General features: G+C 37.4%; 1 protein-coding gene across 3 annotated transcripts in view; it reads right to left on the bottom strand.

Annotated features, from left to right (window-relative positions):
* Positions 1–25,157, bottom strand: part of TMCC1 (transmembrane and coiled-coil domain family 1) — a 255,429-nt gene that overhangs the window by 176,033 nt on the left and 54,239 nt on the right. For 2 of the 3 annotated variants that reach the window (XM_044252934.1, XM_044252933.1), the window contains exons 2-3: positions 13,960–14,015; positions 8,689–8,954 (exon numbers count right to left, since the gene is read on the bottom strand). In XM_044252934.1, the coding sequence (XP_044108869.1) occupies positions 8,689–8,913 (225 nt within the window). In that variant the 5' untranslated portion in view covers positions 8,914–8,954; positions 13,960–14,015. Of the gene's footprint in view, positions 1–8,688; positions 9,379–13,959; positions 14,016–25,157 lie in introns of those variants that run through there. The other variant, XM_044252932.1, reaches the window with a different exon arrangement.

Genomic DNA, 25,157 nt, shown 5'->3' with positions numbered 1-25,157 from the left:
TTCCAGTTGGAGACCAATTTTTGGTGGAAGCTGAAAATATGACAGCATTTAAGTTCACAGAAGAGTGAAAAGAGTGGTATAGTTAGGGCTAAAATTCCAGAGGATACAGTACTTAAGATGCAGAGAAAAGGATTTGCTCATTATTCAAAAAATACCCTAAAATGCTATTTCTGCATAAGATATTTGTATGCAAAATGGTGTCCTACTAGAAGTCGGGAGGGATATCAAAGCTAAGATGTGATACAAGCCGTGTGGACAGTTCTAGGCCTTCTCTCAACACATCAGCCAAAATGTAACAGACCTTATCATTCAAGTCCATACACCTTGAAAGAGTGCATGTTTACTAAGAAAACACTAATTTACTTTATTCGCAAGAGTCTTTAACATAGAAGAGTCTTTAACTTACTCTCCATTACTCACACCAACATCCTCAAGCTCTTCTTTCAAAACTTGCCCAGATTCCTCTGGACAGAATTAATTACTCCTTCCCTAAACACACATTTTTATATTGCTTGTGGCACTTAACACATTCTATCTTATCTATGGGGGCAGCAGAGTGTTAAAAAGAACTAGCCTATAGAAATCAAAATCTTCACTCCTTATTTACAAGTTGTGTGACCCTGAAATCAAGTGTTATGTACCTGTGTGTCCACCACAGCATTTATCAGAATTTACCTTGCATAAAACAAACACTCAGAAGTTTGGTCAAATATGTTGAACAGATGATATGAGAGAAAAATTTATACTCTCATTCCAAAAAGGACCTGAGGCAGCTGACATGAATTTTTCTTTGACCACTCTATTAACTATCCTGCCAATAAATTCTATTTTCCTTGTTCATTCCCCTTTCTGAAACAACCCTTTCTTCTATCCCCCATGTACTCACATATCTAAATCCTATTTCTCCTATAAGATCCAAATCAATGCAGCTACCTCCTACTCCTCCTCTAAGCTTTCTACTCACTTCAAACCAGAAGGATCTTTCATCTTCTCAACTTGTCCCTACACTTATACAGATACTCTTTTATTTGTTTTGTTTTTAAGATTTTATTTATTTATTTGACAGAGAGAGATAGCAAGAAAGGGAACACAAGGAGGGGGGAACTGAAGAGGGAGAAGCAGTCTCCCCACTGAGCAGGGAGCCTGCCAGGGACTTGATCCCAGGACCAGGGGATCACCACCTAAGCAGAAGGCAGATGCTTAACAACTGAGCCACCCAGATGCCTCCAGATAATGTTTTATACTGTTTGTTATTCCTCCAACTAGACTGTAAGTTCACTGAGTCTAGGATCAGAAATTTTTCAGATACTCCGGAGAACTTTAAAGGTGAACAGCAGGTAATAGGAGAAACAATCTTATGTAGTAGCCATTTTTTAAAAGTCTGAAGGATTTCAGAAGGATCTGAAGTAAGATCATCTTTGTGTAAGAAATGCTAACCACAAATTTTCATAAATTTAGTGCCAAAAAAAATTTAGTGCCAGTAGCTAATTGTTTCTATCATATTATCCATATAAAAGAAGTTAACATTTTAAACTACAGAAAGTAAAAGTACATTTTTGGATCTCCCAAATATTCAGACCAATATCCAGCGTATTAAAATAGAGAGATCATCTGTTATGGCAGGTAAAAGCACCTTTTGAATCAGATAATGCCTAGAACACCGTAGTTACTAAAACATATCTCATCAAAATGTAAATATAAAATGGCTTACATTTAGTATTTAAGTTCTGAAACCATGGTATACTCTCTCTATGCCTCTGCTACTTCATCAAGAAAAAAAATAGAGATGCTTTAGAATTAAGAATTTGGAATTAAACAGCATAATGTGTTTAATATTTTTTTAAGAATATGTGTTTAATATATTTTTTTAAGATTTTATTTATTTATTTGATAGACAGAGATCACAAGTAGGCAGAGAGGCAGGCAGAGAGAGGAGGAAGCAGACTCCCTGAGAAGTGGAGAACCCGATGCGGGGCTCGATCCCAGGACTCTGGCGATCATGACCTGAGCTGATGGCAGAGGCTTTACCCACTGAGCCACCGAGGTGCCTCAATGTGTTTAATATTTTGCCTGCCACATAATAAGCACACAATGAACATAACTATTGTTATCATTATTACCACTCCTAAATATCTCTTGATTAATAAGTATTCCATGTATTATTCTACATAAAGGAAATCACACTGGAAATTTAAATATTTTCATTTATCTCCTCAGTATGTAAAAGTAGTTACCATATATATATATATTTTTTTTTTTGACCCAGCAATTGCACTACTGGGAATTTACCCTAAAGATACAAACGTAGTGATCCAAAGGGGCACGTGCACCCGAATGTTTATAGCAGCAATATCCACAATAGCCAAACTATGGAAAGAACCTAGATGTCCATCAACAGATGAATGGATCAAGAAGATGTGGTATATATACACAATGGAATACTATGCAGCCATCAAAAGAAACGAAATCTTGCCATTTGCGACAACATGGATGGAACTAGAGCGTATCATGCTTAGCGAAATAAGTCAAGCGGAGAAAGACAAATATCATATGATCTCCCTGATATGAGGAAGTGGTGATGCAACATGGGGGCTTAAGTGGGTAGGAGAAGAATCCATGCAACAAGATGGGATAGGGAGGGAGACAAACCATAAGTGACTCTTAATCTCACGAAACAAACTGTGGGTTGCTGGGGGGAGGGGGGTTGGGAGAAGGGAGGTAGGGTTATGGACATTGGGGAGGGTATGTGCTTTTGGGTAAATTGGAAGGGGAGATGAACCATGAGAGACTATGGACTCTGAAAAACAATCTGAGGGGTTTGAAGTGGCGGGGGGGTGGGAGGTTGGGGTACCAGGTGGTGGGTATTATAGAGGGCACAGCTTGCATGGAGCACTGGGTGTGGTGAAAAAATAATGAATACTGTTTTTCTGAAAATAAATAAATTGGAAAAAAAAAAAAACACTATAGTAAGAGACTCAACCAAAAAAAAAAAAAAAAAAAAAAAAAGTAGTTACCATAAACTATGGTATTACAACAAACTATGTTATAGTATTATGTAATCAGTAAAAATCTATAGAAGAATATTTGCGGGGGCGCCTGGGTAGCTCAGTCAGTTAAGCATCCAACTCTTGGTTTTGGCTCCGATCATTATCTCAGGGCCATACTGGGCTCTGTCCTCACACAGAATCTGCTTAAGTTTCTCCCTCTCCCTCCCTCCACCCAGCTCTCACTCTTTCACTGAGCCACTCAGGCAGCCCATCTGGTTTTATTTTAAAAAGCTAATCTTAACGGAACTAAATTTAAATTTTCTCCTATATATTTTTTTCATATTTAAGTAAGTAGTATATTAAGAAAACATGCCAAATATTGGCAATACTTATTTTTGGTTTTTCCTTCTTTTATTTTCTTATATTCAATGTTTTCTACATTAAACATGGTTTTTTTTTCAATTCAAAACATTAAATTTTCAGGGCGCCTGGGTGGCTCAGTGGTTAAGCCGCTGCCTTCGGCTCAGGTCATGATCTCAGAGTCCTGGGATCGAGTCCCGCATGGGGCTCTCTGCTCAGCAGGGAGCCTGCTTCCCTCTCTCTCTCTCTGCCTGCCTCTCTACTTGTAATTTCTCTCTGTCAAATAAATAAAAATAAAAAAATAAAAAAATAAACATTAAATTTTCAAATCACAAAGAACTTACAGAAAAAACTACCTTTGTGAATATGAAGATGATCCTTCAAGTGATACAATTTGACCAACTATATATGGCATATATTTATTTATTAAGTGCCCATATATTTACTTTTTAGAGGAGAACACATTTCAAATATTGCAGCAGACTCGATGTGTAATAAGATTTTTCTATGGAAAAACATACTCACTGGAAAATCCAAAAAGGAAGGGAATAAGAACCTTCGTGTTCAACATGTCATGATTGTTCTACCCACGTCTCATTTCTATCATGAGGTCAAAACCATGCTTTTTACATATTAGGCACAAATAATATTTGCCAAATCTGAGTTTTTTTAAGATTTTTATTTATTTGACAGTCAGAGATCACAAGTAGGCAGAGAGGCAGGCAGAGAGAGAGGAGGAGAGTGGGCTCCCCCTAAGCAGAGAGCCTGACGCAGGGCTCGATCCCAGGACCCTGGGATCATGACCTGAGCCAAAGGCAGAGGCTTTAACCCACTGAGCCACCCAGGCACCCCCAAATCTGAATTTAAAAAGAATCTAGCTTAATGGCCAAGACACTACTTTGAAAACTAGACTGGTTATGTGGTAGATGGCTAAGGTAGATGCAGGTGGCTTTCAAACACAATGGATATACTGGAAAATCAATTCCACATTTGTCTTAGGGTTACGTATGTACACAGGTAAACGTACATGCATGTCTATAAGAATGTTAATATATATGGGCAGAAATAGCAGTGTACTGGGATGCCTGGGTGGCTCAGTTGGTTAAGCGATTGCCTTCGGCTCAGGTCATGATCCTGGACTCCTTGGATGAGTCCTGCGTCATCTCCGTGGGAAGTCCACTTCTCCCTCTGACCCTCCTACCCCATGCTCTCTCTCTCTCTCTCTGCCTCTCTCATTCTCTCTCAAATAAACATATCTTTAAAAAAAAAAAAAGAAAGAAAGATCAGCATACTTAAACAATTATCACCAGTATTAAAACATTTTATCCTCAGACATTTGAGTTTAAAAAAAAAAAAAGACAAAAATACAGAAGCCACTGGGGTGCCTGGGTGGCTCTCTGGGTTAAAACCTCTGCCTTTGGCTCAGGTCATGATCCCAGTGGGATCGAGCCCTGCGTTAGGCTCTCTGCTTAGTGAGGAGCCCACTCTCCTCCTCTCTCTCTGCTTGCCTCTCTGCCTACTTGTGATCTCTGACTGTCAAATAAATAAAATCTTAAAAAGAAAAATACAGAAGCCAGTATTTAGAATGTGAAACAATCTCCCTCTCTTACTAACATACAACAGAGTAGGTCTCCAGAGTAATCTCCACTTAACTTGCTGTATCACTCTTAAACTTTCCATTTTCTCTGAAAGATATGCAGACTTTATATTCACAAGATAATCAATGTTCATGGCTGGTACACTTTCATATACATCATGCTCCCACGTCATTTTGTTATATTCACTATAATTAAACAGTTTCATTAAATACTATATAAATCAATAAGATAAGAGTATAAACAGGGCTCTTGTTTCATGAAAACTAAGGTGCTTTGGAAAGACTCAAGAAAAGCACATTTTTTAAAAAGCATAATTTTTTTTAAAATGAAGTTAAAGTGGGCAAGGCTTTCAAGAGACTATTAAAATCTAAGAGTCTGGGGGAAAAAAATCTAGAGTCTGTCTCATGCTGCTTCCCAAGTGTTACCAGGTTATCACTCCACTTTACAAAAAAATTTTTTTTCCAATTTATTTATTTTCAGAAAAACAGTATTCATTATTTTTTCACCACACCCAGTGCTCCATGCAAGCTGTGCCCTCTATAATACCCACCACCTGGTACCCCAACCTCCCACCTCCCCCCCCCCGCCACTTCAAACCCCTCAGATTGTTTTTCAGAGTCCATAGTCTCTCATGGTTCATCTCTTTACAAAAATTTTTTAAATGGAAATTATAGTCCATGCAATGAGCACAAGAAAGGTATAGAAGCCTAATCAGTAGGTTTGTATTTTAAAAAGTTAAGGCATTGGTTTAAGTTAAAGTAATTAAAAATAGAACTACCATTGGATCCAGTAACTGCACTCCTAGGTATTTCTTCAAAGAATACAAAAATACTAATTTGAAAACATATAGGCACCCCTATGTATATTGCAGTATTATTTACAACAGCCAAGTAATGGAAGCAGCCCAAGTGACCACTGACACTTGGATAAATGGATATAGAAGATATGGCATATACACACAATGGAGTATTATTCAGTCATAAAAAAATATGAAATCTTGCCACCTGCAACAACATGGACTATCTAGACAGGATAATGCTTAGCAAAATAAGGCAGTCAGAGAAAGACAAACAGCAAATCATTACACTCATACATGGAATTTAAGAAGCAAAAGAACAAAGGGGGAAAAAACAAACTCTTAACAATAAAGAACAGCTGGTTGCCAGAGTGGGGTGGGGAGATACAGGTGAAACAGGGGAAGGTGATTAAGAATACATTTATCTTGATTAGCACTGAGTAATATATGGAATTGTTGAATCACTAAATTGTACACCTAAAATTAATGTAACAATGTATATTAACTACACCGGAATTAAAATTTTAAAAAATCAAATTGGTGGGTTTTACTGTAAATACATGTATTAAAGAAACAACTTTTTAAAATGTTCTCCCTTGACTCTCTATGAAGTTATTGTCGTTGTTGTTGTTTTAAGATTTTATTTGAGAGTGAAGAAAGAAATCATGGGGATGGGGGGACACAGGTACAGAGAGAGAGAGAGGGATAAGCAGACTCCCTACTAAGCAGTGACCCCAACTCAGGGTTCAATCCCAGGACCCCGGGATCATGACCTTAGCCAAAGGCAGACGCTTAACCCACTAAGCCACCCCTCTATGAAGTTTTTCAAAACAATATAAATGCATACAATATGCTTTACTTATAATTTTCTTTTTAACATAAAAGTCTATAATCCCAGAGTCACTAGTAAAAAAAATTTCTTAAGGACGCCTGGGTGGTACAGTCAGTTAAGCATCCAACTCTTAGTTTCAGCTCAGGTCATGATCTCAAGGTTGTGAGATGGAACTCAGCATCAAGCTCCGTGCTCAGCATGGAGTCTACCTGAGACTCTCTCTCTCTCCCTCTGCACCTCACCCCCGCCCCATGCTTGAGCATGCATGAGCATGCTTGCTCATTCACTCACTCACTCTCTCTCTCTCTAAAATAAATAAATCTTGGGAAAAAAATGTCTTCATGTTCTCTAGTACAGATTAATCTGAATTATATAGTTGCACTGTTTTTACTGTCAACATTTTTGTCCTTTGCCAAAGACCAAATATCTTTTTTATTTCAAAGATAACTATGATGCACATAAATTATGTATTACTTTTCTGCATTTATACCTTTAATTTTAATGATCTAATTTCTTTATTCTCCTGATTCTGTTATTTTGGTAGATATGTTATCTGGATAGGCTTAACTTCTTGAAGTGATTTACTGTCCATTACTTGTTTGCTTGTTTTTAGTGTCACATTTAAATAGGAGAGGTTTAAAGATACGTGATTCAATATTTGGATTTCCAGGCAAAATGTCCAGTAAAATAAATTTACCTGTTCCAGAAACAAACACAGAATGAAAGCAACTGACCAATCAAAACCTGAAGAAATACATAAAAGTAAAGCCAAAAGATAGCAAGATGGCAACTTATAGGGCAGACCTGGGCCATAAATGTGTTGTTTGACTTCCATAATATGTCAAAAATCAAGAGAGTACTAAGCTTTCAAGTTTCTCTTGAAAAATAAGAAGGCCTGACAAGACTGGGCTCATAGTCCTGAATCACAACAATCAGGTAAAGCTAAGAAGATACTGCCCCTTTAGACAGCACTTAAACTCTTCAGTTTGTCCAAGTCACATAACATGAGTTCACTCATTGTCATTACCTGCCCCACTAAATGTACGTGTTTTCAAACCCTAGAGCTATTGGCCTCAACTAACCATAACTAAGACATGAAGTGAAAGTTATATGAAAAGAGTTTCCCCTAAATTTGTTAAGCCTAGTTGTCCCACCCAGGCAAACCTAAAAAACCTGTTTATGAAGAGTAAATTATAGGGGCACCCGGATGGCTTGGTTGGTTGAGCATCAGACTCTTAGTCTCAGCTCAGGTACTGATCTCAAGATCATGAGATAAAGCCCCACATCAGGTTCCATGCTCAGTACAGAGTCTGCCTGACTCTCGCCCTCCCCCTCTACCCCTCCCCCCATTCATGCACTCATGGTCTCTCAAAAAATTTTAAAAATCTTTTAAAAAGTATAAGAATGCATATGCTCTGCTATAGAATGTAAATATATATTGAATGCTGATGACGTGGTACAGTGAAAATTACAAGCAATTTAGTATCTATCCGTGCTTTGCACAGAAAACCCCAGATTCTATAACTTTTTTTGCCTTCATTAATGTTAGAAAGTCAAATCATGTGCAAAACCAAAACAAGAACAAAGCAACTTTGCTCCTCTGCCATAAAACTAAGCCTTTTAACATAAAAAACTGAAGCAAAATTTTTAGCAAAACAGTAAAATAAGATATACCAATATGTTAGGAAGCAAACAGGAATATAATTTTAAGCATCCAGTCATTAGCCAGAATAAATATTTTTTTAAAGATTTTATTTATTTATTTGACAGAGACAGAGAGATCACAAGCAGGCAGAGCAGCAAGCAGAGAGAAAGGGGGAAAACAGGCTCCCTGCTGATCAGAGAGCCCAATGTGAGGACCTTGAGATCCCAGACCTTGAGATCATGACCTGAGCTGAAAGTAAAGGCTTAATCCACTGAGCTACCCAGGCGCCCCAGCCAGAATAAATATTATCACCTCATTTATTTAATGAAAAAAAAAAAAAAAAAAAAACCTATTTTTTACCACAACTTTGAGGTACTTGCTGAGATCTCTTTTTAGTTACCGAATATAAGTGCGGAGAATCCTAGCTCGAAGAACTGTAGGTTGGAGAAAAGGAAATCTAGCAGACTTACCCGCTCTGCAGTTGCCTCATCCCCTGGCAGACATGCAGCAGCAGCAGCACAAGCTATTTCCATCATAGCAGAACTGGTTGGAGCATCAGTTGTGGATGAAGACCTGGGTCGGCCTGACTGCATAACAGTTGCCATCTCCTGGCCAGATTTCCTGTTGATTTGGGGACTTCCCTTTGGGGCCTCTGGTTTGCCCCGCCTACTATGTAAGCTCGTCCCCCTCTTCATCTTGGGTGGCACTCGGATCTGCTGCAGGACACGATTCAGAGCTGTGGGGTGGGTGGGGACACCATCAATCTCAGCACATGCGTTCTGGCTTTCCAGATCCATTTCAGGTTCTGGATCTGCCTGAATTTGTTGCACATCGTGTGGAGACACTGATGACCTCCTGCGCTGGTGCTGGAAGAGATGCTTCAAGCCTTGGCCAATCACATTAATGTTCTCCAAAGCATTGTGGGTCATTTTAGACAACTTTTGTTCTGATTCTGTCTGCTTTCTGGCCTCTGCATCTTGGGATTTGCCTCCAGGATCAGGGTCCTCATATAACTGTTCACTGCCTGAAGGCTCCATCAGTAGATTTAATACGCTTATTTGCAAACTCAAAAACTTTATAAAACACCAAGACTGTCAAATTAGGTAGGCATTTGCTTCAACAGTAACTACACATGCAGCTGTGAGACGGAGGCTTCATGCCTATCTAATGTTAAAAAAAAAAAAGAAAGAAAGAAAGAAAAGAAAAGAGCCTCTTATTATAAATCCATGCAAAATATCCAGTGTTAAAGAAAAACATGCCATTAGCCAAACATATAGGCACTATCATTAAGCAATCTTTAACCAGAAGATTAAAAGACAGTGTTCTAGATGGTGGGTAATGATTATTTTCCAGAATAGGAGAAAAAGCTCAGAAACAAGTACACAGCATATGAAAACAGCAATGTTTAAAAAAAAAAATTCCTACAAGTTTCAATATATGAAGACTCGGATACTAGAGGAGTCATCCTGAAATGGAAACCATAATAACAGTTGACAGAACAGCCATTACTTGGGAAATCAAGAGGGAACAGACCATTCAATAGGTACAGTATAGCTGAGACAATTTAATTCCTCTCACTCATAACCACAGTTAATTATCCATATGTTGAAACTCAGCAAAGTAAATTCAAAGAATAATAGGGAGAAGCAGATATCCTAATCCAACTGTATATGGATTTTACTGGAAAAGAGGAATTTCTTGGTATCATTTGTATTTATCAAGTTCACTGGTAAATAGGTGTGACACGTTTGCTCTTTGCAGAAGAAAATGGAAATAAAAATCTTGTAAGCTGAATTCTCTGCTGAAGCACAAACAATAGTCTGGCACCATCTGAGCAAATGATCCAGACAGAATCTGTCTTCAGAGAGACTAGAGTTTTTGTTCAGTACCAGCTATCAGAAAAGAGATTTCAGACTCACTCCAGAGATGCGGAACAAGAGGCAAGATAGTTTACATCTCAAACAGACAAGTGTTGGACAGTTGGGAGTTGGTCCCCGCCCCACCCTACAAAAAAAGAAGAGATTCAAAGATATCCCTTTCTCTGAATAGTATCATCTCTGACAGAGTTTACCACATATCCACACAAATTCAAAAGCAAAGAAATAACACAGTAACTGGGTGTGATGGAAGAGTAGAGAAAAAGAAAGGTTAAAATGCAACCACACACCAATATTAAATGCAGGAAATTAAAAGGAAGCTGAAACTAAGAGATATAAAGTCGACATAACTGCCATGGTTATGGAAATCACATGCAAAAAAAAAAAAAGAGGAGGGGAATATAGTAGGGATGAGGTTTTTCTTAATGGAAAGAAATAGGTAGTAATTTTGTATTGAGTTTTTGCAAATATATAAATTTGTATTAATTTACAGAACCTGCTAGAGAGGAAAAAATATGATGTAGGAAGTTATTTCCCTATTTTCCCTCAACCTTTTGTTCAACAAGCTTTAAAACTCCCTTCACTACCAAGTACTTTGAACAGCCTAAGTCACTACAAAGGAGGCCCTCTGGTGGTCATGTTCTCGGGATATGGCGACTCCCTGCCACCAAGTAACCATCTAAAAGGCATAAATTAGCTAGATATAAGAGTTCACTGCGAGGGGCTCTGGGTGGCTCAGTTGGCTTAGCGGCTGCCTTCAGCTCAGGTCATGATCCCAGGGTCCTGAAATGGAGCCCTATATCGGGCTTCCTGCCCAACAGAGAGCCTGCTTCTCCCTCTCTCTGCTGCTCTGCCTACTTGTGCTTTCTCTCTGTCGAATAAATAAATAAAACCTTTAAAAAGAAAAAAGAGAGAGAGAGAGAGAGTTCACTATAAACACAAAGCTGCTGAAGTTGAGAGGGATAGGCACGCAAACCTGCTAGAATCTTCCTCATGGTAACTACTCTAAGAGGACCCTCTTAACCAAGTATATGGTACTGTCACTGTGGCTCGGCTGTCTGTATTTTTTCAACTACTTCCCCACCTCCTTACTTCTTCGTGATTCAGGAACATTAAACATTGTGACAGGCTTAAAGACATTTGTCACTCAGCAGTACCTTCCTGCTTTTTAAATATCACAAAATTCTTTGCTCCCAAACAAGCAAATGAATAGCAGTTGAGAGAATGGGAAATTTCACTGCCTTTTGCTCAAATTATTTGTGGCCACGCTGAAATCCTGCCATACCACTGGGGCTTCTTACCCTTGTCCTGATTGCACACTGCTTTTGTTTTTTTCTCTTCCCTTTGGGGGAGCCAAGAAAGAATCCCTTAATCCTTATTAGGTTAATGGCTGTCTTGGTCTTTATTGGAATTTTCTGGGGCTCCTTGAGGGCAAAAATGTTGCCAAAAGTACATGTATTTAATTATACTCACCTTCCCTCATGAGTTCATAGAGCAGACTAGTATTTATTGAATTACTTTCACTCTGCAAAGCATCGAGCTCCTCAGAGAATAAGAGCTATGTAACCAAGATAATCCAGTAACTAATCTCTTGTGCTGGGCAATTTAGACCCTAAGAAGATGGGAGGATGTAAAAGCAGCAGACTGATAATAAGGAAGTAATTTAGTATTTTCCTTATTTGTATTGTATTAGCTAAACAATAAAACTGACTTTGTTGTTTTGGAAACAAAAAGTATAAAATAAATTCCTCCGTGAGATTAAAAGATACCATGATTAAAGGAATGGTATCAAGGTTACCATTTGGAAAACCAAAAGACCTACTTGCCTTGTATATGAAGTTTTTACCAGTAAACTTGTTTCTTTAGGCAGTGTTATAAACGAATCAAGCGGGTATCTGCTTTCTTATTTTAAAAAAGGAAAACATAGTATATTTTAATTATCAATAACTTCATTTGAGATTTCACTAATTTGTACATTATTTTTATTTTCAAGTAACTGAAAGTGATGATTGATTACAAACAAAAAATGCCAGCATTCCTAGGAAAACCTAGAAATAGGTGTCAAGTCAAAGCTTACACAGGCCATCTATAGAGCTGCAAAGGTTATATATTAGAAAAGTAGTAATGAATTCTGGGATTTGTAAAGCCAAGATATTCCTTAATTATACTAACCAGCAGAGGCTTAGCATGGAACCCTAAAGAAACCTAAATTGAGCTTTAAATATCAAGTTGTAAGATAAGAATTTTGAGAAACAAACAACCTGTTGCATTGCCTCTACAATGTACTAGTACTTAAACTTGTAGCTATCATCTGCATTATTGCTATGATATCAATACAAACAAGTAATACGGTCAAAATTTTGAAGCTTGCTAAAATTGTCTGTAGGCCAACAGGAAAGCTTTAAGGTTACCTTTCAACAATACGCCAAATATAAAGGAACATGAAATACTGTGCTCAAAATACCAGTGATGATGTAATAATTAACTAAAAACTGCTGACAGTAAGAATGCAAGCACTGAATGAATTCAGTAATGCCAAAATTTTTTAGGTCTCCTAAGGAAAGGCCCTTTAATTTTGACCCTTTTCCTCCACAAGCAAGCACATGGGATGCCCTACGCTGCATACCCACTTCTCATGAACTTTTGTCTTAACTGTCAGAGAGGCTGCCCCTGGTTCTGCTATGGATCGTAAGCTGGGGGCTCTGACCTGCCTGAGTCACAGTGAAGGTGCTTGTTGTCAGTTGCATATACATCTGTGAGTTAACCACTATTTAAATGATGCTGCTTTTCACACTTTTTTCAAAGTACAATAGATTTTTGAAGTTTCAGGCAACTGGAAAATTTTCAATTTTTGCATTTAAAAGTGTCTTGGAAAGGCTGAAACAAAGTGCAGACATACAAAACTAATCATTTTTGTTTTGCAAAATTACACATGGATGTTAACTATTCTGTAACCCATTTATATTAACTTCAGGAATACTTATTTGAAATATTTTTTTAATCCCTTTAGGGCTTCTGGCTTCTGTCATATCTTTGTACATTCTAACAAAGTTCTGTGGAATGCTTGTGAGTTATTTTCTATACCATCAAAATGTACTGCCACTGAAGACTAAAGACAGAGCACACTTTTTCGGAGGCTTGAAACAAATTATTTTAAAATTTTCATAATCTGAGTAATAAAAAGGCAATTTTTATAATTTTTTTAATAATAAATACCTATTTTGAAAAAAGAGGACTCCTATTTTCTTCTTTAAGACAGCAAATTCAAATGAGTAACCAGTTGCTCAGTTTATACAACTTTCCAAATAATATATTGAGATACCTCGTTTAATACAAACAAATTCAACTGCGAAGTTAAGTGTACTTCCGTATGAAAGAAATGTTGGTTTGTCTTTTATTCACTCAGCTTCTCTGAAAAGTAAAGTTCTTAAAGTTCTTATAAGTAAACTAGAAAAAGCAGACAAAAAGAAAAGGGAGCAAAAGGGTATGGGGGAAAAGAGGGGACAAGGAGAAGGAATACAAAGTAGGAAAAAGAAAAGGTAGCTAGCTACTTATACAGCAGGCATTTCAGATAACTTGTTAAATTCTCAGAATTTTTAATAATTTTTCTAGAACAGTTTCACCAAAGACATATTATACCACTACTTCATAGTCAAGAAACAAGCTACTCTGAATGAATATCAGAGATAAGTTTAAAAATTGTTTTAAAAGTCTGGCAAATGTTTAGGAGGGTGCTCTGGAAAACCATTCAAATTATATACAAATTATCTTTTTTTCTTTTTCTTTTGATAAGGTGATCAAAGCTTTTTGGTATGGCTATGAACCAAGTTATTTTACTAACCATTAAGAGTTTTATATACTTGCCTTTATCACTCTTCCTCAAGCACTTCTAAGGTGTACAGGAATCCTTTTAGGAAAAGCTGAAAAGCAAACATTAAGAATTATAAATTGAAAAACTGAGTGGGGAGAAGCTATTATATTTACATAGAAAAAAATGAGTTTATGTATAACAAATGTTAACATTTATCTCTCACTGGTAGGTGTAGGGTAATTTTTTCTAGTATTTTTCAGTATCCTCTAATTTTTTTGAAAATATAATCAAGAAAAACTATAAACAACATAGACGATACTTTAGAAAAAAGAGTGTTAACTTGTTAGTACTTAAGGAAGTACACGTCATTAAGTAGCAATGAATAGATTTACACTATGATACTGAATTAGGAATGGCGATTAATTCTAATTTCAAGTAACATGAAATGCAAAACAACTACATAAGACAATTTTATATGCAAATATTTTTTCAAGTACCTTGGAATTCTATATCTGCAATTTTGCATTCAAAACGAACTCTAAAAACTATAACTACCATGAACAACTGAGAATCAGGAGGCATGAGAATTCAAATTTCTGTGGAAAATGATCTGACACAGCCACTACCAGAGAGGCAATTTAATTAGACAAGTATTTGGGGGGCATTTGCTATGTGCTTAGCATTACACAAATGAAAGCATATCATCCTGCCCTCAAGGAACTCACAATCTGGGACAGAAAATAAGATTTACATACTTGAAACTTAAGGAAAATAGCACAAAAGAGTATCATTAAAGCTAAAAGGTGTAAGGAAAACTGCAATTACCATTAGAAGATCAGTTAAGATTGTATTTGTTTGGGAAAGCTTCATTATGAGAAAGAGGCTTAAACTGAGCTTTCAAGGCTGACAAGATGAATAAGCAGGAAAATTATGGACCAAGACTCCCAGATGGAAGACCAGTAAACACAGTATGTTTGGGAGCCAGTAAAGTGGTAGATGGGGGCACCTAGGTGGCTCAGTAAGTTGAGTGTCTGTCTGCCTTTGGCTCAAGTCATGATCCCAGGGTCCTGGGATCGAGCCCCTCATTGGGCTCCCTGCTTCTCAGGAGCCTGCTTCTTCCTCTCTCCTCTCCCTCTGCTTGTGCGCACACACGCATGAACTCTCTCTCTAAAATAAACAAATAAATCTTAAAAAAAAAAAAAAAAGGAGGCTAGATGACTGTACTGGTGGTTACATATTTCCTGAGGCAGCTGAAGAATGGGGTGGCTGGTGGGTAAATATGAGGCAGGACTTCCTATCATATAATCTTTTGTACCTTTTGAATTCTGTATCTTATGACTATTATTATGTACTGAAATATAAACATTTTTTTAAAAAGAAGAAAATACATATTTCAATCTCTAGGGTAAACATTTAAAAAACAGTAAAATAGTATTTAACTACTATGTTAAATAGAAAGAAAATATAGAATTAAAATGTCCAAATGAATGCAAAAAAGAGCAAAAGAAAAATCACAGAACAAGCAGAACATATAAAAAGCAAAATGTAAGAGGTCAAATCTAAACCCAAATATTCCGGTAATTACACTAATGCAATCAGATCAAAAGATAAAAACAATTACACTAATAAAGAACAAAATTCAACTATCATGGTGTTCACAAGAATCACACCTAGGATACAAAGATAGAAACAGTTAAAAATGAGAAGTATGGAAAGGTCATACAAAAAAGAAAAGCCTCTCTAGCCATATTAATAGTACTCAAAGTAGACTCTAATACAAAAAAACATTTGTAGGATTCAATGTGTAACTTATCAGTAAGATATAACCAATTAAAATTTGTATGCATGTAGTAACATAGCCTTCAAATATATAAAGTGAAAGTTGGCAGAATTACAAGTAGTAAATATATCAATATAATCGTAATAAGGAAACTTTTAATACCAGTAGCTGACAGAACAAATGACCCAGAAAAGGGAAGAAAAAGAAAAAAATAGAGATTTGAATAGCATGATTAACCAGACCTACACTACTAAGTAAATGCAGAATAAATATTGAGTACTGAGAGATCATTTATCAAAACTGATCATATACTGAGCCCTAAGGTAAGTCTCACAAGTTATTCTCTGACCACAATGTGGATTCCTAATGTTCAGCGAAAGGAAAGATCCACACTCCCCCTTCCACCCTCCATTTTCTCCTGATCCAACCTTTAGGCAATACAGCAGGGATAGGAGGTTGGACAAAATGGATGAGGGGGAGAGGGAAATACAGGCTTCCAGTTCAGGAATAAGGCATGGAAATAAAAGGCACAGTATAAGGATACAGTCAATGACACTGTAATAGCAATGTAATGGGACAGATCGTAGTTACACTTGTGGTCAATGTAGCATACATAATACATAAACTAGTCAAATCACTAAGCTGTACGCCAAAAATAATGTAACACTGTACGTCAACTACACTCAAAAAAATATACATACTTACATACATACACTTTAAAAATACAACAGGGAGCAACATAGAGGCTGCACAAGCTAAAACCCTGGAGGGAAAGCTTTCTTTCTGACTAAAGGAAATACTGTGGAGTTAGGAGGACTTAAACCACAAATTTTGACAAATGGCTTAAGACTGAATATGGGCTAATATGAGAGCGTAAAGCCCCTGGTGACTACAATGGTAAGAGAGTTCCCACCTGAGGCTTTTTCTCCAAGAAACTGAAAAGAATCTTTAATGCAGGGGGGATCTGAGACAATGCAGAAAAAGCCCCTCAACTTGCCGTCACTCACCCCTATGGAGCTAGAAGAGTAGAACAGACAATGCCCATCAGCCCAGACCTAGTTCCCCCAATCTCCCTCTGGAACAAAAGGGTTAGTCTGCAAAGAAAAATTCATCAAGACCTGTAACCCTGAGAACACTGGGTGAATTCCACTATAACTGGGGGGAAAACAGAGATGAAGAATACTGGCACTCAATCTTCACAATCTCTCTAAATTAACAATGACCTTTATGCAGTCTTTAGTTGAGAGAGCTCTAAAAACCTTAGCTAGGGGAACCTGGGTGGCCATGACTCTTTGTTTCAGCTCAGGACATGATCTTGCCAGTCGTGAGATCTAGCCCTGACCTGGGCTCCATGCCCAGTGTAAAGTCTGCCTCAGAGTCTCTCTCTCTCTTCCCCTACCTCATCTCCTCCCACCCCTGCCCTTCTCTCTCTTGATAAATTAATGTGTTTTTTTCAAATCTTAAAAAAAAAAAAAAAAAAACACCTTAGGGGCACCTGGGTGACTCAAGTCATGAGCTTAGGGTCCTGGGATCAAGTCCCGTATTGGGCTTCCTGCTCAGCAGGAGTCTGCTTCTCTCCCTCCCTCTGCTCCTCAATCAGAGAAAGACAATTATCATATGATCTCACTGACAGGTGGAATTTGAGAAACCAGGCAGATGATCATAGGGGAAGAGAGGGGGGAAAAAAATGAAACAGAACAAAACCAGAGAGGGAGACAAACCATAAGAGACTCTTAATCTCAGGAAACAAACAGGGTTGCTGGAGTGGAGGGGGATGGGAGGGATGGGGTGGCTGGGTGATAGACAATGGGAAGGGTATGTGCTATGGAGAGCACTATGTATTGTGTAAGACTGATGAATCACCTTCCTGTACCCTTGGAACAAACAATACATTATATGTTAATTATTTTTAAAAATTTAAAAAATAAAAACAGGGCGCCTGGGTGGTTCAGTTGGTTGAGCAGCTGCCTTTGGCTCAGGTCAAGATCCTGGACTTCCAGGATTGAGTCCCGCATCAGGCTCCCAGCTCCTTGGGGAGTCTGCTTCTCCCTCTGACCTTCTCCTCTCTCATGTTCTCTCTCACTCATTCTCTCTCAAATAAATAAATAAAATCTTAAAAAATAAAAACAAATTTTAAAAAATCTTTAAAAATAAAAAAAAAACCTTGAGGGAAACTTGGTGGCTCAGGTCATGATCTTGGGGTCCTGGAATCAAACCATGCATCAGGCTTCCTGCTCAGCAGGAGTCTGCTTCTTTATCTCCCTCTGCTCCTCCCCCTTGCTCATGCTGCTTCTCTCAAATAAACTTAAAAAAAAAAAAAATCTTTAAAAATTTAAAAAATTAAAAAAAAAACTTGGCCAAAATAAGGGCTAAAAAAATTAACCTAGATATTGCAGTTGGGTAAAAAGAACAAGGGGAAGCTCTACCCAAGGAAGTGGCATGTAAAGTTTTATGAAAGCCAAACCTCTGAGACCCAGGTTCTAGTACCTGGCTAAATCTGAAGCTTAACAGACCATCACAGAACTCCTCTTACCCTTCATCACCATGCTAACAAGCTCTAACAATAACAGTGGAAAATAGCTGCAAGAGACAGACTCTGAGAAACAGCACCAAAGTAAAATCCAAAGCCAAGCAAGGAGATAAAAGACACTCGGGAGACAAGGGACAGTAGGAAAATATGAAGTCTCTGGGCTCCCACGGCGAAATAAGTATCAACTCTGGTAACCACAGCAATAATAAATTTCAAACACAGCCCAAACCCTAACAATAACACAAATACCACCTTAAAGGACTAGCAGAAGGAAATCTGCAGTCTTCTCTAAGCATATAAAATATTTACTTCAGTATTTCCTGTCCTATACATGGTCCAGCATTCAAAAAAGAATTAAAAAGTATGCCAAAAACACAGCTTGAAGAAACAAAGCAATCATCACAACTAGACTCAGATATGACACAGATTTTGGAACTATCAGGTAGTTTAAAACATGCTTAATGTGTTTAAAACTGTAATGGAAAAGATAGTCAACATGCAAGATCAGATAGGTAAATTCACAGGGACATGGAAATCATAAGAATCAAACAGAAATTTAGAAATAAAAACACACAAATAAAAGATTATTACTAGACTTCAAACAGCTGAAAAAAGAACCAATGAACTTGAAAAGTCGCTAAGAGAAACACCCAAACTGAAATGTAAAGAAGAAAATATAGTAGGAAAATAAAATAGGAGAGATTATATAAGAAATGTGGGAAATTATCAAACAGTGTAATATACAGATACTTACTTAGAATGTCAGGAGAAAGAGAGAATGGAGAAAAAATATTAGACTGCCCAAGAACTTAACAAAATTAGTGATAAGATACCTAATTACAGACTTAAGAAACTCCAAAAACAAAGAAGATAAATATGTCTTCCCCCAAAAATACTTGCACCAGGGCATATCACATTTAAATTGCTAGAAGGCATTAAACTGCTGAAAGGTAGCCAGGGAAAACATATTACACACAAAGGAATAAAAATAAGATTACAATAAACTTTCAGTCAGAAGTTTTTTGAGTTCAGAAGACAGTTAAGTGACCACCTGAAATGCTGAAAGAAAAAAACTGCCCAAACAGCACTCTACATCAAGTGAAAACATCCTTCATAAATGAAGAAGAAATACTCTCCCAGACAAACAAAAACAGAATTCATTGCCAACAGATTCACCCTGTAAGAAATATTAAAGGTAGTTCTTTGAGCAGAGGAATATGATAAAGGTGAGAAGCTTGGATCAATACCAAAAAAATGAATAAAAAGGTAAAATAAAATATCTTCTTTTTCATATTTTTAATTGCTCCCAAATACAATTGTTTAAAGTAGTGAACAATGTACTGAGTATTTATAGCATACACAGCGAAATATGTAACGACAGTGAAAGGAAGATTTAGGAACATACACTATTGAGATATATTCACTACATGTGAAGTGGTATCATTTGAAAGTTACTCAGGTTATTTTTTTAATTAATTTAGTTTTAATTTTATTTTTTCACTGTTCCAAGATTCATTGTTTAAGCACCACACCCAGTGCTCCATGCAATATGTACTCTCCTTAATACCTACCACCAGGATCACCTAATTCTACTACTGGGTATTTATCCCAAAGACAGAAATGTAGTGAAAAGAAGGGCCATATAGTGTATTATTAGTTTCAGAGGTAGAGTTCAGTGATTTATCAGTTGCATAAAACACCTCATGCTTATTATGTCAAGTGCCCTCCTTAATACCCATCACCCAGTTACCCCATCCCCCCCACCTCCCTCCAGTAACCCGCAATTTGTTTCCTATAGTTAAAGAGTCTCTTATGGTTTGCCTCTTTCTCAGTTTACATCTTATTTTATTTTCCCTCCCCTCTCCTATGATCCTGTTTTGTTTCTTAAATTCTTTTTTTTAATTTCTTTTCAGCGTAACAGTATTCATTGTTTTTGCACCACACCCAGTGCTGCATGCAATACGTGCCCTCCCTAATACCCACCACCTTGTTCCCCCAACCTCCCACCCCCCTGCCCCTTCAAGACCCTCAGGTTGTTTTTCAGAGTCCAGTCTCTCATGGTTCATCTCCCCTTCCAATTTCCCTCAACTCCCTTCTCCTCTCCATCTCCCCATGTCCTCCATGCTATTTGTTATGCTCCACAAATAAGTGAAACCATATGATAATTGACTCTCTCTGCTTGACTGATTTCACTCAGCATAATCTCTTCTAGTCCCGTCCACGTTGCTACAAAAGTTGGGTATTCATCCTTTCTGATAGAGGCATAATACTCCATAGTATATATGGACCACATCTTCCTTATCCATTCGTCTGCTGAAGGACATCTTGGTTCTTTCCACAGTTTGGTGACCGTGGCATTGGGGTACAGATGGCCCTTCTTTTCACTACATCTGTATCTTTGGGGTAAATACCCAGTAGTGCAATTGCAGGGTCATAGGGAAGCTCTATTTTTAATTTCTTGAGGAAATTGGCTGCACCAACTTGCATTCCCACCAACAGTGTAAGAGGGCTCCCCTTTCTCCACATCCTCTCCAGCACATATTGTTTCCTATCTTGCTAATTTTGGCCATTCTAACTGGTGTAAGGTGGTATCTCAATGTGGTTTTAATTTGAATCTCCTTGATGGCTAGTGATGATGAACATTTTTTCATGTGTTACTCAGGTTATTTTTAAATGAATACTGTAAAACCAAAGGCAACCACTAAAAGCCACTTTTTAAAAGATGTATTTATTTATTTAAGAGAGAGAGAGAGAGAGTGCAAGCAGGGGCAGAGGGAGAGAATCCTCAAGCAGACTCCCCACTGAGCACAGAGCCCAACATGGGGCTGGATCCCATGACCCTGAGATCATGACCTGAGCCAAAATCAAAAGTCGGATGCTTAACTGACTGAGCCACCCTGGAACCCCTAAAAACCATTTTAAGTAAGCAAAAATAAGTCAGGAGGGAGGATATAAGAATACTAACAAAAATCTCAATTCACGCTACACAAGGCAAAAAAAGAAAAAACAAAGAAATGCAACAAATAGGGGCACCTGGGTGGCTCAGTCAGTTAAGTGTCTACCTCTGGATCAGTCATGATCTCAAAGACCTGGGATCAAGCCCCACATGGGGCTCACTACTCAGGGGGAAGTCTGCTCCACCCTCTCCCACTCTGCCCCTCCCCCTACTCATGATATTTCTCTGTGTCTCTAAAATAAATAAATACAATCTTTTTTTAAAAAAAATGCAACAAATGGAAAATAGCTCACAAGATGGTAAGTTTTAATCTAACTATATTAATAATTACTTTAAATGTGAATGATCTAAAAACACCAGTTAGGCAAATTGTCAGACTGGATGAAAAAGCATGGTCAAGTTAAATGCCATCTACAAAAGCCCACTAAATACAAAGATTTAGGTAGGAAAAGATAAAGCAACAGAAAAAGATACCATATACTCATCAAAAGGTTAGTAGAACCAAATCAATTTTAAAGTAGACTTCAGAATCAGAAAGACTGTCAAGGATAAGAGGGCCACTACAAAATGATAAAGGGGTCAATTCTCCAAGAAGGTATAATCATCATAAATACATATGCATCTAAAAAAAAAGAGCTTTGAAATAAAAGGGAAAAACTAATGGATCTAACAGGAGAAACAGACAAATCCATAATTATAGTTAAAGACTTTCGACTCAATAACTGTTAAAACAAGTGGACAAAAAATCAGGAAGGAGACCTCAATAGTATTACCACCTAACTTAAGTGACATTTACAGAACACTTCACCCAGCAACTGCTGAACATACATTGAGTATATATTCTTTTCAAGTGTACTTTATACATTCACAAAGATATTCTGGGCCATAAAACAAATCTTAAAAATCTTTTTTTTTTTTTTAAGATTTTATTTATTTGACAAAGAGAGTAAGCAAGAGAGAACACAGGGTGGGGGATGACAGAGGTAGAGGGAGGACCCAAAGCCGAAGGCAGATGCTTAACTGACTGCGCCACCCAGGTGCCCCTTAAAAATCATTTTTTAGGGGCGTCTGGGTGGCTCAATCGTTAAGTGTCTGCCTTCAGCTCAGGTCATGATTCCCGCGTCCTGGGATCGAGCCCTGCATCAGGCTCCTTGCTCAGAAGGAAGCCTGCTTCTCCCTCTCCCACTCCCACTACTTCTGTTCTCTCTGTCACTGTGCCTCTGTCAAATAAATGAATAAAATCTTTTAAAAAATCATTTTTGGGGGGGCACCTGGGTGGCTCAGTGGGTTAAAGCCTCTGCCTTTGGCTCAGGTCATGATCCCAGGGTCCTGGGATCAAGCCCTGAATTGGGCTCTCTGCTCTCTTCTCTGCCTGCTTCTCTGCCTACTTGTGATCTCTGTTTGTCAAATAAATTAAAAAAAAAAAAAAAACTTTAAAAAAATCATTTTTTAAAATGATAAAAGTACATTCTCAGACCACAATGAAATTATATTAAAATCAATAGCAAAAGATCTGGGAAAATTTCCCCAAATATCTGGGTATTAAACAATATACTTTAAATAACCCATGGGTAAAAAAAAGTCTAGGAAAAAAAACTTTTTTAGACAGTGCACGAGCAAGCACACTGGGGAGGAGTAAAGGGAAGAGAAATCTTAAGTAGCCTCCACACTCAGTATGGAGCCCAACGCAGGGTTCAATCCAGGGTTGAGTTCAAGCCCCACGCCTGGTGTAGGGATTACTTAAAAATAACATCTTACCAAAAAAAACAGAGCAGAAATCAATGAAATTGAGAACAGAAACACAATGGATTAAAATCAATGAAAGCAAAAGCTGGTTCTTTGAAAAGATCAGTAACACTGATAAACTTCTACTTCTGGCCAGGCTAACCAAGAAATAAGAAAGACAAATTACCACTAACAGGATGAAAAAGAGAGGACATTACTGAAACAACAGCTATTAAAAGGATAATAAATACAAGGAACCCCTCTAGGACCCTAAGTCTGACAGCCTAGACCAAATGAACCAATTCCTTCAGAGCTGACACACAAACTACAAAAACTATACAAGGAGAAATAGATATCTGAATAATTGTATCTAAACAGTGAATCTGTAGTGGTAGCTCCTCAAAAAAGGGAAACTCCAGACTCAGATAGTTTTACTGGTTAATTCTACACAATCTCTTGCAGAAAAGAAGAGGGAACATTATATTTCATGAGGCCAACATTACTCTAATACTAAACCAAGACAAAGACATTACCAAAAAACTACAGATCAATACACCAAGCGAACATATACATAAAAACCTCCAACAAAATATTAGCCCCAGCAATCCAAACCTAACTGAACACTAAAGAAAAGCAATGAGTGTAATTCACACTATCAGACTAATAAGAAAACATGATCATAACAACAGATGCAGTAAAAGCACTCAACTAAAATTCAAACGTCTATTTATGACACTCTAAACAAACTAAGAGATATGGGAAATCCCTTAGCCTGATTATCTATGAGTAGATAATGAGTAGATACTCATTATGCTGAGTATCTATGAAAAATCTAGAAAAAATCTAGAAAAATAATGTAGGTTTAAATAACACACTGTCATGAATTTAGGAGTGAATGAGGATACAGGAATAGACATGAAGAATGTGGACTACTTGTCATGTTAGCATCCACACAGTTTATATTAGTTATGTCTATACAAAAAGAACATAGAAAAAATGTTTTTGAAACTTACAAATCCTATGCATGTAATGCAGATGGAGGAATAAATTCAGACAATACCCAACATTAGGGTTGTTTGTTTTTTTCAACTTCATTTTCAGGAACATACAAATCAAATTCAAGGTGTGCACTGGTAGTTTTTACCTTGTATTCCTGCCTCTTCCCTCTTCTTTTACCATTCCTGAAAGGTGTCCGTAACAACAACCTTGGTTAATTCTGCCTTGGTTCTAATACTACTTGTGCTCTTAAAATCACCTGCATGTTTTGATCTGCATCCCAAAATCTGGTATAAGATGGTAGCTGATATAGAATCCTTTATTTCAGCTTTTGATTTAACTCATGAACTAGCAAGAATGAAAGTTCTTAATCCTCAAAGTACTTCCTTATTTGATGCTACCTATGCTTTAAAAATTAGACCCCTCCCTTTATTCTGAAGACATATCCTGGTCCCTCCAGAAAAGAAAAATGGAAAGAGGAGAAGATGTTTATGAGGCTAGTTATTCAGCACAGGTACCCTGTTTTAAAAGCAAACCTGTATTATGAATCACAGTGTATTTAGAATGTTCTAGAACTCCTTCTATATGTGTCAGGCCTTAAGTCTCATGTCGTGTGTGTGTGCGCGTGCGCACACATGCCTGCTAAAGATGTATAAATAACAGAGAATGAAAAATAGAAAAATCATTTTAACAGATGAAAAACTGAGGGAGAATATCCTGATGAACTACAGATAATCTGTAACATCTGTCTGTCTATAGATATTCTCACCAACTCCCAAAAAGATAACTCTCTACTCCCATGGATAATTACTATCTCAAGACGAAGGCGAGGAAAGACAACCAGCTTTCCTAAGAAGCCTGTAATTCCCAAATACTTTTTGAAATAAAGATAAATAAATACTATAAAGTATAAATCAGGTATCTATTATCAAAAGTGAATAGTTAATAACCAGTAAAGGGGAGGAGGTAAATCCTTGTCACTGAAGCTGAAAAAGGGAACATTTGATCACCCAGTCAACTCTCACTGACACAGGTTGAAGCACTTTAGGGTTGCCAGAAAGAGTCCTGAGAAATGTCCGCAAAAATCTAAGAATGCACAATGACAAGAGTTCTGAAATATTAGGGGGAAATAGCCTGAAAACCCTAGGAAAACATCATGAGACATGTGAGGAAAATTGAGAGGCAGGGAGTCAGTGTCTCCCAAATACTTTGGTGTGAGGACAACCAAAAGTGGGGGAAAAGTTTCTCTTCTGTATATTCATTT

This window comes from Neovison vison, chromosome 6 (genome assembly GCF_020171115.1).
Source record: "Neovison vison isolate M4711 chromosome 6, ASM_NN_V1, whole genome shotgun sequence".
Taxonomy (NCBI): domain Eukaryota; kingdom Metazoa; phylum Chordata; class Mammalia; order Carnivora; family Mustelidae; genus Neogale; species Neogale vison.
The sequence above is the reverse complement of the archived record's forward strand: the minus strand, read 5'-3'. Positions and strand labels throughout refer to the sequence as shown.